Source organism: Salvelinus alpinus, chromosome 32 (genome assembly GCF_045679555.1).
Source record: "Salvelinus alpinus chromosome 32, SLU_Salpinus.1, whole genome shotgun sequence".
NCBI lineage: Eukaryota > Metazoa > Chordata > Actinopteri > Salmoniformes > Salmonidae > Salvelinus > Salvelinus alpinus.
This window is the reverse complement of record NC_092117.1, coordinates 21,679,566-21,702,166: the sequence shown is the minus strand read 5'-3', so window position 1 is coordinate 21,702,166 and position 22,601 is coordinate 21,679,566. Positions and strand designations below refer to the sequence as shown.

The 22,601-nt window shown below is 44.2% G+C and overlaps 1 protein-coding gene across 2 annotated transcripts in view; it reads right to left on the bottom strand.

Moving 5' to 3' along the window:
* LOC139562390 (ryanodine receptor 2-like) overlaps positions 1–22,601 on the bottom strand; it is an 82,070-nt gene that overhangs the window by 40,395 nt on the left and 19,074 nt on the right. For both annotated transcript variants that reach the window (XM_071380083.1, XM_071380082.1), the window contains 33 exons: positions 20,530–20,852; positions 20,271–20,385; positions 18,896–19,056; positions 18,566–18,725; positions 18,255–18,341; positions 17,811–18,037; positions 16,698–17,589; positions 16,354–16,554; positions 14,286–14,391; positions 10,159–10,302; positions 9,746–10,022; positions 9,391–9,505; positions 9,166–9,298; positions 8,894–8,997; positions 8,611–8,746; positions 8,311–8,497; positions 7,887–7,995; positions 7,407–7,527; positions 6,947–7,116; positions 6,214–6,434; positions 5,938–6,028; positions 5,685–5,825; positions 5,207–5,370; positions 4,689–4,767; positions 4,409–4,495; positions 4,121–4,258; positions 3,745–3,822; positions 3,582–3,657; positions 3,175–3,298; positions 1,545–1,660; positions 1,358–1,428; positions 630–751; positions 353–402 (listed from right to left, as the gene is read on the bottom strand). In XM_071380083.1, coding sequence (XP_071236184.1) covers positions 353–402; positions 630–751; positions 1,358–1,428; positions 1,545–1,660; positions 3,175–3,298; positions 3,582–3,657; positions 3,745–3,822; positions 4,121–4,258; positions 4,409–4,495; positions 4,689–4,767; positions 5,207–5,370; positions 5,685–5,825; positions 5,938–6,028; positions 6,214–6,434; positions 6,947–7,116; positions 7,407–7,527; positions 7,887–7,995; positions 8,311–8,497; positions 8,611–8,746; positions 8,894–8,997; positions 9,166–9,298; positions 9,391–9,505; positions 9,746–10,022; positions 10,159–10,302; positions 14,286–14,391; positions 16,354–16,554; positions 16,698–17,589; positions 17,811–18,037; positions 18,255–18,341; positions 18,566–18,725; positions 18,896–19,056; positions 20,271–20,385; positions 20,530–20,852 — 5,326 coding nt within the window. The remainder of the gene's footprint in view (positions 1–352; positions 403–629; positions 752–1,357; positions 1,429–1,544; positions 1,661–3,174; positions 3,299–3,581; positions 3,658–3,744; positions 3,823–4,120; positions 4,259–4,408; positions 4,496–4,688; positions 4,768–5,206; positions 5,371–5,684; positions 5,826–5,937; positions 6,029–6,213; positions 6,435–6,946; positions 7,117–7,406; positions 7,528–7,886; positions 7,996–8,310; positions 8,498–8,610; positions 8,747–8,893; positions 8,998–9,165; positions 9,299–9,390; positions 9,506–9,745; positions 10,023–10,158; positions 10,303–14,285; positions 14,392–16,353; positions 16,555–16,697; positions 17,590–17,810; positions 18,038–18,254; positions 18,342–18,565; positions 18,726–18,895; positions 19,057–20,270; positions 20,386–20,529; positions 20,853–22,601) is intronic.

The following is a 22,601-nucleotide window of genomic DNA, read 5'->3' as shown; positions in this document are numbered from 1 at the left end:
AAGACATGCCCCAAAATATCTGAATAAGCCACCGGCCCTACATTATAATTATTACTAAAAGAGGAAAGAAACATTTTTTGAACTGCAAAGAACCATTGAAGGGCTGGAAGGGTTCTGTGGGGCAGTATGATTCCACATAAAACCATCACCCTGATCCGTTTCACCTGTCTTGTGCTAGTCTCCACCCCCCTCCAGGTGTCGCCCCATCTCCTGAGTCGTGTTACACCCTTCCCAAATCATTTTCTATTGTATATGCAGATGAACGCAAACAGTAGCAATATGAAAACATGAACATGAGATGTAAACAGATCTTGAGTAAATAAGCTTCATGTTAACTTTACACCATCCTTACCAAACAGAGAGATCCTTTGTCTGACAAGAGCTCCCAATTTGCAGAACAGGCTGAAGATGGGACAAGAGAGAGGGATGGAGAGAAGAGGAAAATAAAATGAAATATGATGAGAATGTAAAAGGTAGAGAAGACAGAGGACACCTCTATGTTCCTGGGCACATTTAAAGCAAAGTTGGTTTAAATGCCCATTTTAAAGTGCATAGACAGTTATGACAAAAACACTTAAAAGCTAAATGCTGCTAACATGTTATTATTGTAATATGTTAATGACCGATACCTGGTGACCATCTCCTTCTCCTTATTGGAGGCATGACCTCCGTTGCCTCGTGATCTGGCTGCGGTGGAAAGGAAATAGAGGCGATGGTTCTTCAGGTACTGCTCCAGAAGGGGTAACGCCACCTGTGGGAGACGTGTTTTTAGGCAAATCTAACCCAATAAACCTAACACACTATTTATTTGTGTCAGCACACCAATATGGACTATTCATATCACTTTATCAATGTAGTTTGGTAAATTGACCCTGTTTTTACCCATTGTGTCTGTTTTGAGTTATTTCCTATGGAAAAGTCATAGTTGTTGTGCTGTATTTGTTGCTATGTCTTAGCATTGTTCTCTGTGTGGAGACTGCAGAGATACATGGCTGGCTGCAGCATGAATCAGTGGTCCCATCAGTGGGAATTAGACCCTTTTATTTTCTGTCTCTTTACAGGGAGCGTGGGAGGCTTAATCAACGGTCTGATGGCAATCGACACGCCCACATGGGTTTCCAAAATGGCTGTATCAATTCCTGGAGCCACAATAGCTTTCACTTACTGAGTTGCCCATGGCAACCTCCCAACAAAACGAATTAGCCTATATCAGTGTGTGGTTGTAAAGAAATGAATAATAGCCAGGGACAAATCAAGCAGGACAACAGAGTGGAAACTGTTCTTTCACATCCACCTACAGTACATGCCCATCTCAGTTGTTGGACTGGAAAATAAAAGTGGTTTTACGTTTACAAACCTTGCTGAAGAAGTCAACCTGCTGTTGGTGGGGAGCCTCTATTGGCATCTGACCTCTTGCCTGCATAAGCTCTGAGGAAAAACACAACATATCCAATTACATGCTATGTGTTGTAAGAGATGAGTGAAACTTCTGACGTCACTTATAAAAGGAAAGATGTCTGATGATGTATGGCTACCATCCTTACCCAGCTCCTGCATGTATTCTTGGGTCTCCTCTGTGTATGAGAGGAGCTGCTGTAGGAAAGTGTAGGCAAAACGGTTTGCTATGGCTGGTGAGTCCATCTCTGCTGCCTTTCTGTCCCTGTGCAGAGATGCAGTACAGTGATGTCGTCAAGAAGTCAGGAAGACAGATTGTCTGGACACTGAGGCTAATAGAGGTTTACTGTATACATTTGAGTAAGGCACATAACAGTTCGATATTTAATGAACGTTTTAGGTTAAGGATGCACGACAATGATTAACCCCTTACACTGGTGGGAATTGGACTATATGGATATGGCTACATTGAAACAATATGGATAGCATATGCATACATATTGTAGCAATTAAAAAGTAACAGTTTGGAGATTATGGGAAAATGATTAGACTAAAAGGTGAGGACACAACAGTTCACCTGACACAAGACTGAATCCAAACGTTACACTGTTGATTTCATGTGCATTACTGTTCTTTTCGCCGCATTTGTTGACAACAAAATCTGAAAATACTCTGGATACATTCAGTAACATAAGAATATTCTTGAAAGATTTGGGGTAGGCGCAACATAAGACCAAAAAATGACAAGGATTTGAGTGCGAGGTCTAACTGGTATTTCCAAGTGGCCACACACCTCTCCAAAGTGTGAACAGTTCCTACGTAATTTCGCTGCACTTTTATGACTCAAAGAAGAGTCTTCAACTATATGGTGCTTTTCTAAGCACTCCTAGCTGTGCCGTTGAGGAACTAGAGCAGAAACACTTGTAGTTATTTTCTTTGGAACATAACTCTGCATCCCCACCTTCACAAAATTAGTGTTGTTGTTTACGCAATCCAAAAACGGTCCATTATAAATTGCAATCTGGGTCAGGTGGGCCTAATTTGAAAGCTTCCTCTATTGCCAACGTGAATAGCTAAATTATAAAATACGACCTTATAGTGTTAGGCTTTCACTAAGCAATTTATATGCATAGAATGGAGTCATGAGTGCATTCAGATGCGCGGTCCGCAGGAGATTTTCTTCACAATACAACAAACATAGGCTCATTCATGGTCAGAACAACCCAGGGTATAACGTCATGTCATCTTGAAACTGTACATCAAACATTATGAGGTTTATGATATGGAAATATGAAGTGCACATTCAGATTCACGGGTGTTTGGCTTGCTTGTATGACATCAAAGCGGAATGCATTATAATCCTCAACGTCTCATCTTTGAAAATAAATGACAGCAATTATTTTTGCAAAAGTTGCACAATTAGCAGGAAGGATAGGGGCAACTTCTCAATGCTTGCGGTGCTCAAGTTCAGAACGGCTGTCAGTCAAAACCCATTCAGCACTGTGAAGTGCAGACCCAGAGCTCTGATGTCATGTATAGCATGTTACTGTACATCCACTGTGTTCCAATTTAGGCGCTTATCAAATCAAATCACATTTTATTGGTCACATACACGTGTTTAGCAGATGTTATTGCAGGTGTAACGAAATGCTTGTGTTTCTAGCTCCAACAGTGTCCAAATCTGCCATTATCAACCTGTATACAGGTACAAGTGTAAAGGGCTACAGAACAATGACCACTAGCATCAGTTGTCATAGTCATTGACAGCCAGTTCCTCACCTCCACACTGTGTAGCCGTTCAGCTGGAAGAACTTCAGGACATCCTGGGCTTTCTCTCTCAGTTTGGCTTTCTCCTTGGTAGGGAGGGTATCATAGGGCACCAGCGTAGAATGACCCCCTCCCCCTGGAGTAACAAATTAGATCAAAGTATAATAGATTAACGTATATGAAATTCAGAAAGGATAGCCAGCGCATTTAAGAGAATTTACCAATCTTTTTCACATAAGCATTTATTTGAGATGAAAAGTCATTATGTAGATGAATCATTCTGCACAGCACTTTGCTTCAGAACCACTGAGTAACTTTTTGGCCTGGTTTCAAGTTGCCAGAGGTACACGAAATCATCTATAGTAGAGGCAAAAACCCTGTTAGAGCTTAATTCATCATGGTTTGTGATGAAATGCTACCTTTAGCATCCACTTCCTGCTTCTTCTTCCTGGACCAGGTGTTATGGTAGTTCTCAGCCAGCAATTCAGTCACAGACTGAAGGAAAGTATAAAACAATCAGTCAATACAGTCAATAACAATCCTAATTGTATATGAATACAGTATGTCTATGTCCTGACTTACACACTGGTCCCATGAGAGTGTCACACTGCTCATGTCCATTGGCTTGGGGGTGAAAGTTGATGCTCCTTCAAACGACAGCTAAACCTCAGAGACAGAGACATGCATTCATTTACATCTTTTTATGCATCCATTGCAATAGTTCAGTAAATTCAGTGTGAATGAAAGCAACAGCAACAACAAATGGGAACAACATCTACAACAACAATATGGACAGTACAGCTGGTCAGTTTCAAAGAAGAAAGCAAGGAAGGAAGAAATGCAAAAAAATGCAAAAAAGTCAACAGGTTCATATCAGAGCAGGACTTAAACAAGATCATGCCAACAGTACTGTGTGAGGTCTTATGGATCCAGGTCCTATAATACTGTAGTACTTTACCTGTCCAGCCTGGGAGAAGCGGCGTGAGCAGGTGAGTAGGCCAAGGCCATCTCCCTCTTTAGTTCTCTCTATGGTCCAGCCAAAGGCCAACATACTTCGCACGGTCTCCTTTACAGACCAGCGATATGCCTCTTTGTCCTGAGGAAAACCAATGTGACAGTAGCAGGATGATAAAACTTTTGAACTGCAATATGTTCACGACAGACAAATATTAGACACATCGATATTTTATTCGAAATATCAATCAAATCCTAAAACAAACAGTACTCTGTTGTAGCTTAGACCTACCCTCTCAGCCAGAGCTCTGTAAGGCTTCAGGAGAGGGTGTACTTTGGTCTTTTCACAGAGCTCCCCATGGACCCACCCATTGGCAAACTGAGACATAGGAAAGACAAACATACATAATTAATCATATACAGTATGATATTCCTATACACACACAGCATAATCTTCTTCATACACAGCAGTTCACACATTACATAGAATGACAGTGTCCACAGAGTTCTTGTACAGTACATATTTTAAACTCAAAACTAATATACTCATAGTAAACTCAAAGCTCAGTTACCTTGTCCATTGACCACTTCTCATGGGTGTGTTCTGCATATTTATTCACCACAAATTCCAGTTTCTCTGGTACTGACACACTAATAACGGGAAAAAATTATAACTTTATAACACATATCAGAACAATATAATATATAAAATGCTCTTTAAATGGACATATATATTTTATAATATATATATAGAGGGCGACAGGTAGCCTAGCAGTTAGGAGCGCTGGGCCAGTAACCGAAAGGTCGCTGGTTCAAATCCCCAAGCCGACTAGGTGAAAAATCGGTCGATGTGTTCTTGAGCAAGGCACTTAACCCTAATTGCTCCAGGGTCGCCATCAATAATGGCTGATCCCTGGCTCTGACCCCACTCTCAGGAGAAGTAAGATATGCAAATGTCCAATTCACATGTGTGAAATAGGACAAATGTAAGCACCCACTTAATTATTATATATATATATCCATTTAAAGAGCATTTCCACAAGAGAGGAGATGAATAATGGTATCACTAAGGTTCTAGCCACAGGCTCACTTGGAGGTGTCTACAGGCTGGGGGTCAAAGTGTCCCTGTGCGTCCATGGAGGGGTGTCTCTTAATCCAGGCTACACAGCCAGGGTCCATGTGGTCAGGAGGGAGGGCTCCAGCTGCAGCTGCCAGACACTGCAGAGCCAGCTTGGAGAGCTCAGTGTCATAGTGCTGTTTAGGAGAGGAGACAGGGAGATGAACAAACACATGCCTTGGGGCTACATAGGAAAAGACATACGTAATATAAATCATAGACTGGGTGGGTTAGTGTGGGCAGTAGCATTAACGCTTGGTCTGAAAACAAACCCCATGCACCTATCCAATAGATGTTTATAGATGTGAAGGGATCCAATTACAATATGACTTATCCTTCAAATAGGCTTTTGGGAGTTCCCATTGCAGGCTATTGCTTACACTCATCCCATTAGCTCTGTTAACATCAAATGGTTGTTTTGAGACAGGCTGAAGAGTTGGTCCAACTGTACCTTCCTGGACAGAGCATTGAACACTCCCCAGAACAGCTTCCTGCAGAGGTGAAGCTCCTCCTCTGAGGCGGAGCCCAGGTTCCCCAAACCTCCAATCAGACAGTAGTACTTCCAGCTCTGCTCATAGTGATTGGTCAACAGCTGGAAGGAGGGAGTGGCGAAAGTCAATTTCTTCAGAAATGTGGTATATGTCCAAATACACACCTACATTACATGACCTGTGTATGTGTGTGACTACTATTATATAACTAACCTTGAGTGGTATTTTAGTGTGATTTGTCAGAAGGGGCACATCAAAAACAAGCCGTCGGAGTAGAGGTTGCATCATGGACGGCCTGAGCTTACTGAGGACACAAGCAGAACACATACACAGAAATAGAGTATGCACCGACAATTGCCTTTGAATTATATCTGATTCTAAATAACTGCTCCCGTTCTGCCTTTATGGTGTGAAGGTGTGCAAGTGATAGAGGAGAGAAGTGAGCTGTGTGGAGTGACTATAATAATATTAGTTCCTCCATGTCCCCACCTGCATATGGCCAGCATGCAGTCCTCGATGGCGTCTCTCTGGGCCTTGGTGAGGCTGAGGGCCCTGGACAGGCGGTAGACGGCCTGGAGGAGAGCATCCACCAGCGGCCCCTGGCCCTCTGTCCCAGACAACAGGCTGGAGCACTTAGTGAGCAGGGGCAGCACAGCCGTACACAGGTACCTGTTCAGTGCCAGGGCCATGTCTGTGGCACTCAGATCAGTCTGCAGGGAGAGGAGCAGCCAGGTGAAATTTTGTTTACAGAAGTGTCAGAACCAAAAAGAGAGGGGCAGTTTTAGCCTAGGGGAGGCAAAAGAGACAGAGAGAAAAAAGGATTTGATCCATAAAAGTCTGACAGAGTCAAAAATGGAGAGGGATAGGACATTGAAGACTAGTAAGAATGAGTGGAAGGGGGAGTGAATGAGTGAGTGAGTGAGGAAAGATGCAGTGAGTAAGGTAACACTGCCCCACCGTGTTCTTTAGTAGACACTACAAAGCCTAGATCTCCAACACTAACCCTAACTCAAATCTCATGAATGTATTAATGGTGCACGTCATTTGCGTTACAGGGTAATCCTTGTGATGTGATAGTCTCACTCTGTGTCCCACAATGTGCAGTGGCTGAACACTCCAATGGGGTTATAGTGAATCACTCCAGTGGGCATTCCTGTAGGTCCCTCAAGTCCAGTGGATCATTCCAGTGGTGCTGTGTCAGTATGGTCAATGTCTCCCTCACTGTGTCCAAAGAGGCCACAGCCTGCAGGTCTGGCAGGAAGCCCACTTCCAACAGGTGGAGCAGGAAGTTCTGGTCCTCGATGCCGTACACACGGTCCAGGAACAGCACCATGGCTGCCTTGTGGTCCGGGCAGAACACAGTGGATGGGTCTGGTTCGACTATGGTGCCATCTGGATAAATGACAAGCACAGAAGGAGATTTGGACAATCATTTCACCACATTATATTTTGGCTAATTTTAAATGATGGTGGTTCTGTAATACATGCTTGGCGAGCCGTCTCAAAACTTGAGCCAACTTAACCCCAGACTAATTGCTACCATATAACAGAGAAAGCACCAGTGGGAGGATGAGACTAGAACAAACATACCTGTAAAAAAAAATGTAAACAGTACTGTACAAGCTGCAAAGATTGGGTTGACAACCACATAAGACTATAGTGACTTCTCACAGAGGACTGACCTTTTGCTAGAGAGGGGATTTGGAAGGGGATGCCGATGACTCCCTCCAGGTCCTGGATGGGGATGAGGGACCTCAGGATGGCCCGGATACGGATGGCCTCGCCCTTCCCAGCATGGATCAGCTGGACAAACATAATCAAGTCAAAGTGATCAGCTTTATTGGTCTTTTATTCTTAAGCTTTGCCATTCATTCCAATGTCTTCAAAGACTTTAGAGAAACAGCCAACGTCAAATGATCTAGCTGTCAGGTAATGTGTAGCATATGACAGACACATGACACAAATGACACAGTTGCCAAAGGTACACATATGACACAGACACAAATAAAGCTTATTAACCCATAAGGTTTGGATTATTCTGCAGTGTCAATCACTGCATGGCCAATCAATGTAGCCCCAGGGGAGCTTTTTCTAGTCCTACATTAGAGCACTAGTATATTGGACTATTGACAGGGTCCCATCAGGAGGTGAAACAGACTAACGTGCATCTCCGGGGCACAGCGGCCCAGCAGGTCGATGAGGGCGGAGTAGAAGGTCATGATGGAGTGGCCCATGTGGATTATGTCATCCTCCTCATCCTGCAGCACGTTCCTATGTGGGCGGGAAGAGAGAAGCGTTTACATGACTCAGGTGCTGTGCAACATAATGATTTTACTCATGTTTAAAGGTCAGTTGACATAACTAGATGCCTTATTGAATCAAGCTGAAGAGGGGACGGTCATAGAATTACAGTACACACAATATAGTGTATATATATATATATATATATATAAATATATATATAGTATTTGTCTTCTAATTGTGTGTGGGGAAGCCTATCTTCTGGCTGACCAGTAGGAAAAACCAAAAATCACTGGTTTACTAGGGCAAAAGACTTGTTCTTCCAGTGTTCCCTTTCTAACTCACAGTGTTCTGTTGGACTCGTAGGTCGTGGAGGGTCCGTCCATAGTCAGGTCCTCTGAGATCCTGATGGCTTCCTCCATGGCTGCCAGGAGACCATCGCCACCCTCACCTCGCAGGGCGGGGCCAAAACACTCCGGACGGCGAATCAGCAGCCTCACTACCGAGTAGGCATTCTCCTCCACACTCTCCCCTGTCAGGAATCGAATGATTATTAGCCTAATTTCTACTCTGTAGTCTAGCTGTTATCAGTCATGAACTACATCTACAGTTAGAGTATCTGTATAGTCAGTTGTAACAGGTTACCGTTGCAAAAGACAGCAAAGCGTAGGAAGTCCAGGTAGCGTTCCCCCTCCACAGGGTTCCAACCAATGTCAGGGTAGCCTTTAGACACCAGCATGGGACAACTCTGTAGACCACAGCCTGCCAAGTACTGCACCACCTACAGAGAGACACAGAGGACAGAGAGAGAGAGAGAATAAAGTTAAAGGAGAGAGCTGAACAGACAAAAGAGGATAACATACTGTATGCAGTCAGGGACAGAAAAAAGATTGAGGGAGATAAAGAAGGAGGGACAGATCTTTCTCACTTTTTCCAGGTCTGGTTCCCTCAGGGCCAGGGCCAGCTCATTGTTGTCCATGACAGAGGCAGCTGCCACATCCAGAGGGGTTGCTCCACGCATGGACGGAGATGCTAAGGAGAGTACTAAACATATTTAAATCCTCACTGGGATAATTAAAAATAATAATAAGTATAAGGCTTACAGTGTTGCTGATTTGCTGTTGCTGACACTGGGAAACATACAAAGAGAATGGCATTTCAAGTTACTGTTGATAGTAATCATAGTCTTCCACAGCTCACCTAGGCCAACACTGCTATTATCCAACAGGTAGCTGAGGTGCTCGAACATGGATCCCTGATTGTGCCTACTGATGCGACAGAAGTAACAAAGGAAGCGACAGCAATGGGCCACCATCTTAGGAAAGGTGATCTCCTAAAGAAGCAGAGAGAACAACTCACACTTAATTCACTTTTCTCACAATGGACACGTTCATTCTTTTTCGATACATATCACATCAGTCTCACCTTGGACTCTCCCTCCCCCAGGACGTTCACCATCACCTCCATGACCGTCTCGTGCATCCCCAGAGCCCTCATCAGGTTGGGGTGCTGGTAGAACACCTTATTGTTCATTATGTCTCTGCACAGGAAATAAACAATGCAGGGGTTCAGCGCCAGGGCTGAAGATTGGTGAACAGATATTATGAATGTGTTTTTGGGCTCAATGTTGCGATCACATTTTTAGAAGTAAATTCAATTACATTTGAACATTTCCACAGAACAGAGCTTGTATTATGAATCAAGACATGGGTTAGCTTGGCATTTATGTAGAGGCAAGAGTAGAGCTAGCAGAGAACTAGCAGTAGTTCTCCATTCGTACCCCAGTCCCCGGATCATGAGTCTCTCCTCCTCCTTGCCCATGCGGACGCTGAGCAGAGAGCGAATCTGCACCAGAGAGGCCAGCAAGGCCATGGTGTCCTCCACTGACACCTGGCTGATGGTGTAGGCCTTGTGGAGGGGAGTGCCCATCTGGCCCCCCAAGCCCTCGTACTGCCGGTGCAACAGAGAGAACATGGCCCTGACCAGAGCTGGGTTCTCTATCACACACTCCTGGGCCCAGCGCACCACCGTGTCAGAGATGAGCTGCTGAAGAGTCACTATGGGGGAGACACAAAGACCACTGTTAGTAGCCTACTTCTAGCTTGACAATATAAAAAATCATCCTTAATGTTGTGTCGTAAGATCCACCCCCCCCCCCCCCCCCCCCCCCCCCCGTTGTAGAGTTTGGCTTACTGGTATTCTGTGCTCTGTCTTCCTCTTCAGGATCTGCAGATCTCCTCTTCAAGCTGATTACTCTCCCAACCAAGCTGAAGAGACGATCTTTGATGGAGCGATTGGAATCCTCCACAACCTCTGTGTCATGGTCAACTTCAATTCCTGCACATAGAGTGGCAAGAAACAATATTTACATTTAACATTTACATTTACATTTAAGTCATTTAGCAGACGCTCTTATCCAGAGCGACTTACAAATTGGTGCATTCACCTTATGATATCCAGTGGAACAACCACTTTACAATAGTGCATCTAACTCTTTTAAGGGGGGGGGGGGGTTAGAAGGATTACTTTATCCTATCCTAGGTATTCCTTAAAGAGGTGGGGTTTCAGGTGTCTCCGGAAGGTGGTGATTGACTCCGCTGACCTGGCGTCGTGAGGGAGTTTGTTCCACCATTGGGGTGCCAGAGCAGCGAACAGTTTTGACTGGGCTGAGCGGGAACTGTACTTCCTCAGAGGTAGGGAGGCGAGCAGGCCAGAGGTGGATGAACGCAGTGCCCTTGTTTGGGTGTAGGGCCTGATCAGAGCCTGAAGGTACGGAGGTGCCGTTCCCCTCACAGCTCCGTAGGCAAGCACCATGGTCTTGTAGCGGATGCGAGCTTCAACTGGAAGCCAGTGGAGAGAGCGGAGGAGCGGGGTGACGTGAGAGAACTTGGGAAAGTTGAACACCAGACGGGCTGCGGCGTTCTGGATGAGTTGTAGGGGTTTAATGGCACAGGCAGGGAGCCCAGCCAACAGCGAGTTGCAGTAATCCAGACGGGAGATGACAAGTGCCTGGATTAGGACCTGCGCCGCTTCCTGCGTGAGGCAGGGTCGTACTCTGCGAATGTTGTAGAGCATGAACCTACAGGAACGGGTCACCGCCTTGATGTTAGTTGAGAACGACAGGGTGTTGTCCAGGATCACGCCAAGGTTCTTAGCACTCTGGGAGGAGGACACAATGGAGTTGTCAACCGTGATGGCGAGATCATGGAACGGGCAGTCCTTCCCCGGGAGGAAGAGCAGCTCCGTCTTGCCGAGGTTCAGCTTGAGGTGGTGATCCGTCATCCACACTGATATGTCTGCCAGACATGCAGAGATGCGATTCACCACCTGGTTATCAGAGGGGGGAAAGGAGAAGATTAATTGTGTGTCGTCTGCATAGCAATGATAGGAGAGACCATGTGAGGATATGACAGAGCCAAGTGACTTGGTGTATAGCGAGAATAGGAGAGGGCCTAGAACAGAGCCCTGGGGGACACCAGTGGTGAGAGCACGTGGTGCGGAGACAGATTCTCGCCACGCCACCTGGTAGGAGCGACCTGTCAGGTAGGACGCAATCCAAGCGTGGGCCGCGCCGGAGATGCCCAGCTCGGAGAGGGTGGAGAGGAGGATCTGATGGTAACAATATGTGAACCCTTTGGAATTACCTGGATTTCTGCATAGATTTGTCATAAAATGTTATCTTCATCTAAGTCACAACAATAGACAAACACACTCTGCTTAAACTAATAACACACAAAGAATTATTCGTTGTGATAAAAAGTTTGATAAATAAAAACATATACCAATTTAATTTAAGGACCAAAAAACTGACAGCTGTGCCATACCATATAAGATTTTGCTGTGAGGAGGCAGAGTCATTAGATAATTTATTTTTATATTGTCCATATGTAGCTCGTTTTTGGTCACAGGTCCAGGAATGGCTGAAGAATTTCAACATTTGCCTAGAACTAACGCTGCAGATAGCAATACTGGGTGATTTGAAAAGTCATAGTCAATCACTCAATTATATAATAATTATTTTAGCAAAAATGTTTATTTTTAATTTACAATCTGTAGAAGCTGTGAGAATAGAAAGGTTCAGTAGTTTTGTCAAGCATCACAGCACAGTTTAAAAATACATGGCAAATAGAAATCCAAAATGGATGGTGTTGAGATAGATGGGAGGGGTTGAATGGAGCTGAAGGGTGGGACTAATAACAAGATAACCAATGTAAAACATACGGGGTCTGTAAAATGTATATAGGTTCAGAAATTTTGTGAAATAGCACAGTTACAAATAGAAATCAAACTGGATGGATATCAGAAATAGAGGAAGGACTAAAAACAAACAAAATATAACTATTGTAAAATAGATTGTGTCTGTAAAATGTGTATAAGATGTATATACTGAAGGTAGAAGCCTAAGTCTTATTGTTTATTAGTTTACTCCAATTGGGGGAAGGGTGGTAGGGTTTGCGGGGAATAATAAAGGTATATTCCAAAAAAAAGTATGTATGTCTATATATATGGGGGATTGGAAATTATGCAGATAATTACATTGATGGAAGCAACAATCTTTCTGCAATATTAAGCTGATCCACCCCCAAAAAGAAAATTAAAAGAAATAACAATTAGACGTTTTCATGTCTTTATTGAACACACTGTGTAAACATTCACAGTGCAGGGTGGGAAAAGTATGTGAACCTTTGGATTTAATAACTGGTTGACCCTCCTTTTTGCAGCAATAACGTGAACCAAACATTTTTTGTAGTTGTGGATCAAACCTGCACAACGGTCAGGAGGAATTTTGGGCCATTCCTCTGTATTAGTTAAGTTATTTAACCGCTCTTTTGAGGTCATGCTACATCATCTCAATCGGGTTGAGATCAGGACTCTGACTGGGCCACTCCAGAAAGCGTATTTTCTTCTGTTGAAGCCTACTGTTGTTCATTTACTTCTGTGTTTTTTGTCATTGTCCTGTTGCATCACCCAACTTCTGTTGAGCTTCAATTGCCGGACAGATAGCCTTACATTATCCTGCAATCCTGCAATCCTGCATTTTTCCATCGATGATAGCAAGCTGTCCAGGCCCTGCGGCAGCAAAGCAGCCCCAAACCATGATGCTCCCGCCACCATACTTTACAGTGGGGATGAGGTTTTGATGTTGGTGTGCTGTGCCTTTTTTTTCTACTCACATAGTGTTGTGTGTTCCTTCCAAACAACTCAACTGTAGTTTCGTCTGTCCACAGAATATTTTTCCAGTAGCGCTGTGGAACATCCAGGTGCTCTTTTGCGAACTTCAAATGTACCGCAATGTTTTTTTTGGACAGCAGTGGCTTCTTCCGTGGTGTCCTCCCATGATCATCATTCTTGTTTAGTGCTTTACGTATCGTATACTCGTCAACAGAGGTGTTAGCATGTCCCAGAGATTTCTGTAAGTCTTTAGCTGACATTCTAGGATTCTTCTTAACTTCATTTAGCATTCTGCACTGTGCTCTTGCAGTCGTCTTTGCAGGACGGCCACTCCTAGGGAGAGTAGCAACAGTGCTGAACTTTCTCCATTTATAGATAATTTGTCTTACCGTGGACTGATGAACATCAAGCTTTTAGAGATACTTTTGTAACCATTTCCATCATTATGCAAGTCAACAATTCTTAATCTTAGGTCTTTTGATATCTCTTTTCTTAAAGGCATGGTTCACAACAGGCAATGCTTCTTCTGAATAACAAATACAAATTTTGTGAGTGTTTTTTATAGGGCAGGGCAGCTCTAACCAACATCTCCAATCTCGTCTCATTGATTGGACTCCAGGTTAGCTGACTCCTGACTCCAATTAGCTTTTGGAGAAGTCATTAGCCTAGGGGTTCACATCATTTTTCCAACCTACACTGTGAAAGTTTAAATTATGTATTCAATATAGACAAGAAAAATCCAAGAATTTGTGTGTTAATAATTTATTCACACTGCCTTTGTCTATTGTTGTGACTTAGATGAAGATCAGATCAAATTTTATGACCAATTTATGCAGAAATCCAGGTAATTCCAAAGGGTTCACATGCTTTTTCTTGCCACTGTAGTAAGCCAACCAACAGATCATTGTATAAGGCATTGGAGAAATACATGTAAAAAAACAAAAACCCAGGACGTACAATTCCAGGTACCATACCATGCCCTTTCAAAGTCTCTAGAAAGCATAGTATGATAAGTTAGTAACTGTACGCTCTCTTACACAAGCTTACGCTGTTGTATGACACCCCACTTGTTCAGGTTATTCTCTATGACCTACCACAGTGAGTCATGAGGACAGGAGTACAGTAGTCTAGATTGATCTGGTACCTACCACAGTGAGTCATGAGGTCCTGGTGGAAGTCCAGCAGCTGCTCTCTGATGTCCTCTGGACACGGACAGTCCCCCTGCTCCTCTCTGAAGCCCAGTAACATGTTGATCTGCGTGGATGGGAGTAGAGGAGATACAGTAATGCTCCAGTAGATAAAGATCTTATTATATAATTTTACACTTTATGGACATAGATACAACTATGAACTACAAATGCCCCCCTGCATGAGAGCACCAGCTCTCTGGACGACTGTGTGATCACGCGCTCCGTAGCCGACGTGAGCAAGACCTTTAAACAGGTCAACATTCACAAGGCCGCAGGGCCAGACGGATTACCAGGACTGGCAAGTGTCTTCACTGACATTTTCAATTTCACCCTGACCGAGTATGTAATATCTACATGTTTCAAGCAGACCACCATAGTCCCTGTGCCCAAGAATGCGAAGGTAAACGGCCTAAATGATTACCGCCCTGTGGCACTCACGTCAGTAGCCATGAAGTGCTTTGAAAAGGTTGGTCATGGTTCACATCAACACCATCATCCCGGAAACCCTAGACCCACTCCAATTCACATACCGCTCTAACAGATCTGCAGATAACGCAATCTCAATCGCACTCCACACTGCCCTTTCCTACCTGGACAAAAGGAACACCTACTGTATGTGAGAATGCTCTTCATTGACTACAGCTCAGTGTTCAACACCATAGTGCCCACAAAGTTCATCAATAAGCTAAGGACCCTGGGACTAAACACCTCCCTCTGCAAATGGTTCCTGGACTTCCAGAAGGGCCGCCCCCAGGTGGTGAGGGTAGGCAACAACACACCTGCCATGCCGATCCTCAACACTGGAGCCACTCAGGGGTGCGTGCTCAGTCCCCTCCTGTACTCCCTGTTCACCCACGACTGCGTGGCCAAGCACGACTCCAACACCATCATTAAGTTTGCTGACGACACAACAGTGGTAGGCCTGATCACCAACAACGATAAGACAGCCTATAGGGAGGAGGTCAGAGACCTGTCAGTGTGGTGCCAGATAAACAACCTCTCCCTCAATGTGAGCAAGACAAAGGAGCTGATCGTGGATTATAGGAAAAGGAGGGCTAAACAGGCCCCCATTAACATCGAGGGGCCTGTAGTGGAGCGGGTCGAGAGTTTCAAGTTGCTTGGTGTCCACATCACCAACAAACTATCATGGTCCAAACACACAGTTTGGACACAGTTTGGACAGTCGCGAAGAGGGCACAACAACACCTTTTCCCCCTCAAGAGACTGAAAAGATTTTGCATGGGTCCTCAGATCCTCAAAAGGTTCTACAGCTACACCATCGAGAGCATCCTGACCGGTTGCATCACTGCCTGGTATGGCAACTGCTCGGCATCCGACCGTAACGCGCTACAGAGGGTAGTGCGTATGGCCCAGTACATCACTGGGGCCAAGCTTCCTGCCATCCAGGACCTCTATACTAGGCGGTGTCAGAAGAAGTCCCAAAAAATTTGTCAACGACTTCAGACTCCAGTCACCCAGTCAGACAGTTCTCTCTGCTACCGCACAGCAAGTGGTACAGGAGCGCCAAGTCTAGGTCCAAAAGGCTACTTAACAGCTTCTACCCCCAAGCTATAAGACTGCTGAACAATTAATAAAATGGCCACCCCAACTATTTACATTAGCACCCCCCCCTTGTTTTTACACTGCTGCTCCTCACTGTTTATTATCTATGCATAGTCACTTTACCCCTACCTACATGTACAAATTACCTCAACTAACCTGTACCTCCACACATTGACTCGGTACCGGTACCCCCTGTATATGTAATTTTATTGTGTTACTTTTTTATTTTATTTAGTAAATATTTTCTTAACTCTATTTCTTGAACTGCATTGTTGGTTAAGGGCTTGTAAGTAAGCATTTCACGGTATTCAGCGCATGTGACAAATAAAATGTGATTTGATTTGAACAAAAAGTCTCTCTCTGTGTCTATTTTATATTCAAGTTATTTAATCCCTCCAATAATACTAGCCACTTAGACCAGATGTGTACATTTCCCTTAGCAGTCTCCTCTCTGACCCCTGACCTGTTCTTGTGGCGGGGAGCGGAACTCCTTGGTCTTGCGGGCGGTGAGGGCAGCAGACATGTGGAGAGCCTGTATCACCTCATTGTAGCGGAAGCGCTGGTTCTCCTGCAGGTACCCCACGAAAGTGTCTGAGAAGGCCACCACCGCCTCCACCCTGTGACGCACCTGACAGTCACACAGGTATTGGAACAGGTGGCAGATCTGGACAGAGAGGGACAGGAACATCCAGGTTAGGGGGGTGAGCTCATGTCAAGTCAGTCAATTTTTCTATTGACAAAGACAAGTCATGTACCACAAAGGAAAACATCATATCCAAAATCAAGGTATTTCTTCCTAAAGTGTACCTCAAGTTTGACAGCTTCTGGTAGCTTCATCTGAAGCAGTCCTTTTGTTGGAAGCTTTGGAATTTTCCTCCTTTTATCCCCCTCCCTCTCCATCACACTTTCCCTATCACTATCTGGCACATTTTCATCCTCCTGCTCTTCCTCTTCCTCCTCCTGCTCCTCTTCTTGGGAACAATCTGCAGGTCGGGAGACGACCCCAGGCTCGATCAGTGTCAACACTTTCCCTAGATCCTCGTCCCCAAACAACCCCATCACCAGCAGGGTGTGGAACAGCCGAATTAGGGGCACCAGCAGCAGCTCAATGCTGCCCCCTTCAGGATCCCTCACACCCTGCCCCACAGCCCACACAGCCTCAGTCAGCATATTCCCTGTCAGGTCCTTCAGAAGTTCCAGTGGGATCTCTGGGCTGTCTATATGGATGCCTTCCCCAGTCGGAACCACGCCATCACCACAAGTATCCCCATTGACTCCCATGCCATCTCCTCTGATGAAGCAGGGGGAGGTGAAGTGCATCCGGGGTCTGAGGGAGGTGCTGAGGCCCATTCTGGGAACCCACTGGGGGCTTCGACTAGCCCTGGGGCTGGGGTAGAGGGTGATGGCCCTGGTCTGCTCCGTCATGGGGACGATGTACTCGTGGTTCATAGCGAGGCGGGCCGTGGCATGGGTGCTGAGGTGCACCTGGCCCAGGAGGTGGTAGAAGGCGGAGCGGAGCGGCCCGGGGAGGCGGGGGCTCTGGATGGCATAGAGGAGCTGTGATTGGTCCAGGTGGCTGCAGAGGGCGTGGCCCACACGAGTATTGCCCAGAGCACAGAGGGCAGAGTAGAGGAGCAGGGTGTGGTGATGGAAAGACAGAAGGTCACCTAACTCAGAGAGTTCCAGGATGTCCACACACCTACAGGGGGAGAGATAAATAGTATAACCTAAATGCAATGTAAAAAAAGCTCAGGTTTACCCATTAAATTGTTGGGAGCATATTTAGAGTGTGCAACTTTATTTCTTTTTAAGTGCAATGTTACAATGTGTCTTTGCTTTGACAGTAAATTCATTCCTGACTCAATACGTTCCTCCTGGAAAGCTCTGAGGCATTAGTAAATATGACCTTTGACCTCTGACCTGTTCTCCTCTGGGATGAGCAGGGTCATGACCTGCAGGGGCTCTAAGCACTGGACCCTCCAGCCGAGGCGGTCTTCAGGGTGGGCAGCCTGCACCCTCAGTGTGTGGTCTGGTACACGGGTCCAAAGGATGGGCGACAGCACCTGCACCTGCAGCCTGGGGGGACACTGGGGCATAGCATTCCTCCTCTGGCTCCTGAACAGACCCGCTGACAGGGGCAGCATGTTCTGAACAGAGAATAACACAAGGCTTTTCATTCATGACAATGTTAAGTAGCCCTGTGGATGCGGTAGCAGGGCCATTATGGTAATATATACATGTATATATTTTTAAACAGTATGGACATGCATTGGGGATTGTATAGTATTGTAAACAACACATTTGAAATTGGACAAACTGAGAGAGTCATCACAGTGTGACCAATGAATAAAGCATTTAGGTTACCTTTACGCGCCCTAGCTCAAACTGGAACACATTGGAGCTGTTGGCCTTGGCAAAGACTGCAGGAAACAGCCTAGTGCTGGGCTCCACCTGGTTGATAGCAGTTTGGTCAGTTAATAAGAATAGCTCAGAGACACATTCTATCATATCCCAACTGGTAGGAACTTCTCTTTATAAATCAACCTATTGAGAAAAACACAAATTCACATGAAATACTAATGACTAATATGTATTTGCTTTTGGAGCCTTCTTCTCTTTGTCACAGCAACATTGTCTTTGCAACATTGTTAGTTGCCTTTAACAGTTGACTTTACCTGAAAGAAGGTCCCCAGCTCCATGCCATTGGAGCTGAATGTTAGCAGTCCAGTGGTGGTGTCTATCAGACAGCCTATGGCCAGGCCTGCACTCCTCCTGCTCTGCCCCAGGCCCGTGCTCTCTCCGGCGCACACCATGTAGCAGTTACTACGTTTCACACTGACATACAGAAATACAAGGTGGGAATGTCAAAATCGAACTTTAGTCTGAAAGCATTATTGTAATAATAATACAGTGATTGTAAAACACTTTTTAAACATTATGATCAAAACATGTCTAGAGAAAATGTAGACACAAAATGATGTTGCTTTGTCCCTTATTGAACCGACCTCTCATGGACCTTGCCCATGTCATTTCCGAGGGTGACGGTCACTGTGCGGATCTTTTCCAGGTCAAAGGTCAGCTGGTGCTGGTGGAAGTCAGAGGTGACCCAGCCCACCCAGACAGTGGAGGGGTCCTGACCAGGTAACACCCTCACTGAGTAATAGTACTGTGGAAGATTACAGGGAGTTACTGATTTTCCTTTAACAAATGCCCTCGATTGACTTTGCTATCTTTACCCCTTCCATACACAGACAAAAATCTAACTATTCTACCATGCCTGCTTCTTTTTACCATTTGTACATCAGAAAGCGGTAGGGGGTAAAAAACATGGAAAAATAATACCCACCTAAAGACCTAGTCATGATTCCTTCATTTTCACAGACACGGTTACCAAAATACAGCTATTGGGGTTGTGTGAATGGTTCTCTGCTTTCTGCAGGTAAATTCATTAACACTTTCATTGTTTAACACCTCCCTAATTTCAAATGCAAACAGACTCCATGGTTTAACAACACCCCCCACCCCTCCCAATTTGCCAATTACCCACTGATATGTATAAAAGTCACTCAGTCAATGATTTCCTCACGCCAGGATTACTGTAACTCTTTGTATACCTGTCTCAGTCAAAACTCACTCCAACGTCTACAATTAGTTCAAAACGCTGCTGCTCGGCTTTTAACAGGCACCAGGTAATTTAACCATATCACACCTATTTTAGCTGCTCTATACTACCAGTCACTTTTAGAATATATTTTAAAATGTTATTAATCACGTTTAAGGCTAGCCTTGGTTTAGCTCCATCCTAAATCTCAGATCTGTTATCTCCCTACGAGCCAGGACACTGTTAACCATGACATGATGCATTCTCTCATGTCAACCATATAGCCCACCACTTCACCACTATGCCAGGGCCAACCCAGGGGCTCACCAACCTGGTGACACCTCTAGGCCTGTGTGAAAACTAAAGGAGACCTGTCATTTTCCATTAGGGCCCCTAGACTTTGAAATGGTCTGCCAGAGGAGATCAGGCTTGCAGATTCAGTGCCTCTTTTAATCTCCCTGCTGAAGACACTTTTATGAAGATGCTGGATTTCAATGTATGATTTTAATTACATATCTTTTTTTTCTCCTTTTGTTTTTGTTTCTTTGTTAGTATTTTTTATTTTATTGTATTATTTTATGATGTGAATCACTTTGTTACCTGTATTGAAAAGCGCTACACAAATAAAGTTATTATTATTAAAGGGGTATACCTGCAAGAAAGTGGTTCATAAGGGGCTGTTTGAAAGGGAATCATATAAACATTGCCTTATATTTTTGTACAGGTAATATACCACATATTCTGTCTGAAATGGGTAAAAAATTGTTGAAGAGTATTACCGTAGTGGACTGGGCCAGATGGTCATAGTCATCTTTGTCAGCATGAACCTCCTGCAGTAGACGGGCAGATGAGTGGCTTTTGTTCAACTCTGGTTTGGGTTTCTTCAACATGAACCTAGGAGCACACATACACAGATTTACTTTTATTTAAAAATGCATATCAACACCATGAAATGCGAGCATTTTTCCCTCTGAAAATTTTCCCAAACCATTATACAGTATATGTATTGTTTGTCATAGCCTGGTCTCTTCTCCATACCGTTGTTTGAGTTTGGATGTTTTATCATGGCTGTAGTCCTTGTGGTTAAGCTCATCCCTGGAGCCAGTGTAAACATGAGCTGATTTCAGCAGCATCTCAAAGTCAGAGTCCACCTCAAACTCCTGCAGGTCTTTCCTGGCTGTGGAGACACTGCTGCTGATAGGTAGAGTAGCCCCTACTGGTCTGGAGAAGGCCTCAGCACACTCTATAGGCATACTGAGTCTGTAGAACCCCATGTCACTGCCACAACTCTGGGGCCCCAATGACCTCTGTGTTACCTTTAGGCACGGTGGGCTCTCAGTGGACCCAGTGATTCGTGTCACCTTGTAAAACAAGACAACTTATAGAATTATACTCACATTTCTTCAATAAGACCTATGCTACTAAATATAATGGTATGATTAAACTCCCTTGTACATGCTTGTAGTCGAGAGATTGACCCATACAGTACTGAGGGGTATACTACAAAGCAAGATCAATGACTTGAATAAATATTCTGAAATAACTTTACATTTTTTAGAAAGATAAGCTTGAAATGGGCATGGTCTAATTGACTGAAAAACCAAACACATACAGTATTTAAGTTTAACTTTAGTAAGTAGGTATCAAATCTAGGGCTGTCCCCAACCCCCAAAAATCTTGGTTGACCTAGAGTAATTTGTTCTTTCAACCAATCGATTGGTCAAAATGTTTAAACGTGTATTTTTCCCTATATAGACAAACCCTATGTGTTTTAATAAAATCAACTATATGTAGGCTACTGAGAAAGTCTGATGCTTTAAGCACACTGTGATTAAATAATTAAGACACACAAATGAATCGAGGGAGCCAGAGATCAAGATAGCCTAACCAGAAGAAAAAAAACCTGTTCCTCCCACTGCTGCTGGCTTTTGCAGATTCTGCTGTTACGCTCCTGCTGTTACGCTCCAAATAAGCTACACCAGGGAACGGCAACCTTTTCCATTTGGAGTGCCAATTTATCTTACCATTTCTACCGATCTGCGTACCAGTTATGACTATTATATTAACATTTTTGTGGAACAGTTTCATTTCATTTATAATAGTCTTCATATTTCAACATCATTATCATGTGGTTAATCAAAATTCTAAAAGTAACTTCTATTGCCATCTATGTAAAAATAGCCTACATAAAGCCAACAAAAAAAAACATTGCAGCCTGCAGGTTGAAAATATCCTGATAGAAATAAACATGCTATGAATCACATTGGCTACGCATGGACTGTCTGCACGGAACTTGAAACATTGTATCAACTATTAACTTTGGTCAGGCCTGAAGCTCCTGCTAGCAAACTTGCAACATTGTATAAAATATTCTGTGCCCTCAGAGTTTCTCTTCCAGTGAGCTCCAGAAAGACACAGCTGTAGGCCATTTGCGCAAGGTTTAAAACCTCTCTGGGATAGGGGGCGGTATTTTCACGTCCGGATGAAAAGCGCGCCCAAAGTAAACTGCCTGCTACTCAGGCCCAGAAGCTAGGATATGCATATCATTAGTAGATTTGGATAGGAAACGCTCTGAAGTTTCTAAAACTATTTGAATAATGTCTGTGAGTATAACAGAACTGATTTGGCAGGGGAAACCCAGAGCACAATCCATCCAGGGGAAATTTTGTTTTTACGTCAATCTGTTTTCCATTGTTTTCCTATGTCAAGCCCGTTTTAATAGAAATATGCTTGCAGTTCCTATGGCTTCCAACAGATGTCAACAGCCTTTAGAAATTGGTTGATGTTTTTCCTTTGAGTAGTGAAGAAGTAGCCCTTTCCTTTCTGGGTGTATAGCCAAGTGTACTCTTTTGTTTGGGGCGCGTGACCTGAAGCTCGCTCCACTTTCATTTTATCCTCTATTGAACACAGTTTATCCCGTCTTAAAATTTTTTTTAAATACTTTTAAAATACTTAAAGTTGGATTAGGAAAGTTGTTTGAAATGTTTGGACAAAGTTTACAGGTAACTTATTAGATATTTTGTAGTCATGCTGGGCGAGTTGGAACCAGTGTTTTACTGAATCAAATGCGCCAAATAAATTGACCTTTTGGGGATATAACGACGTAATTA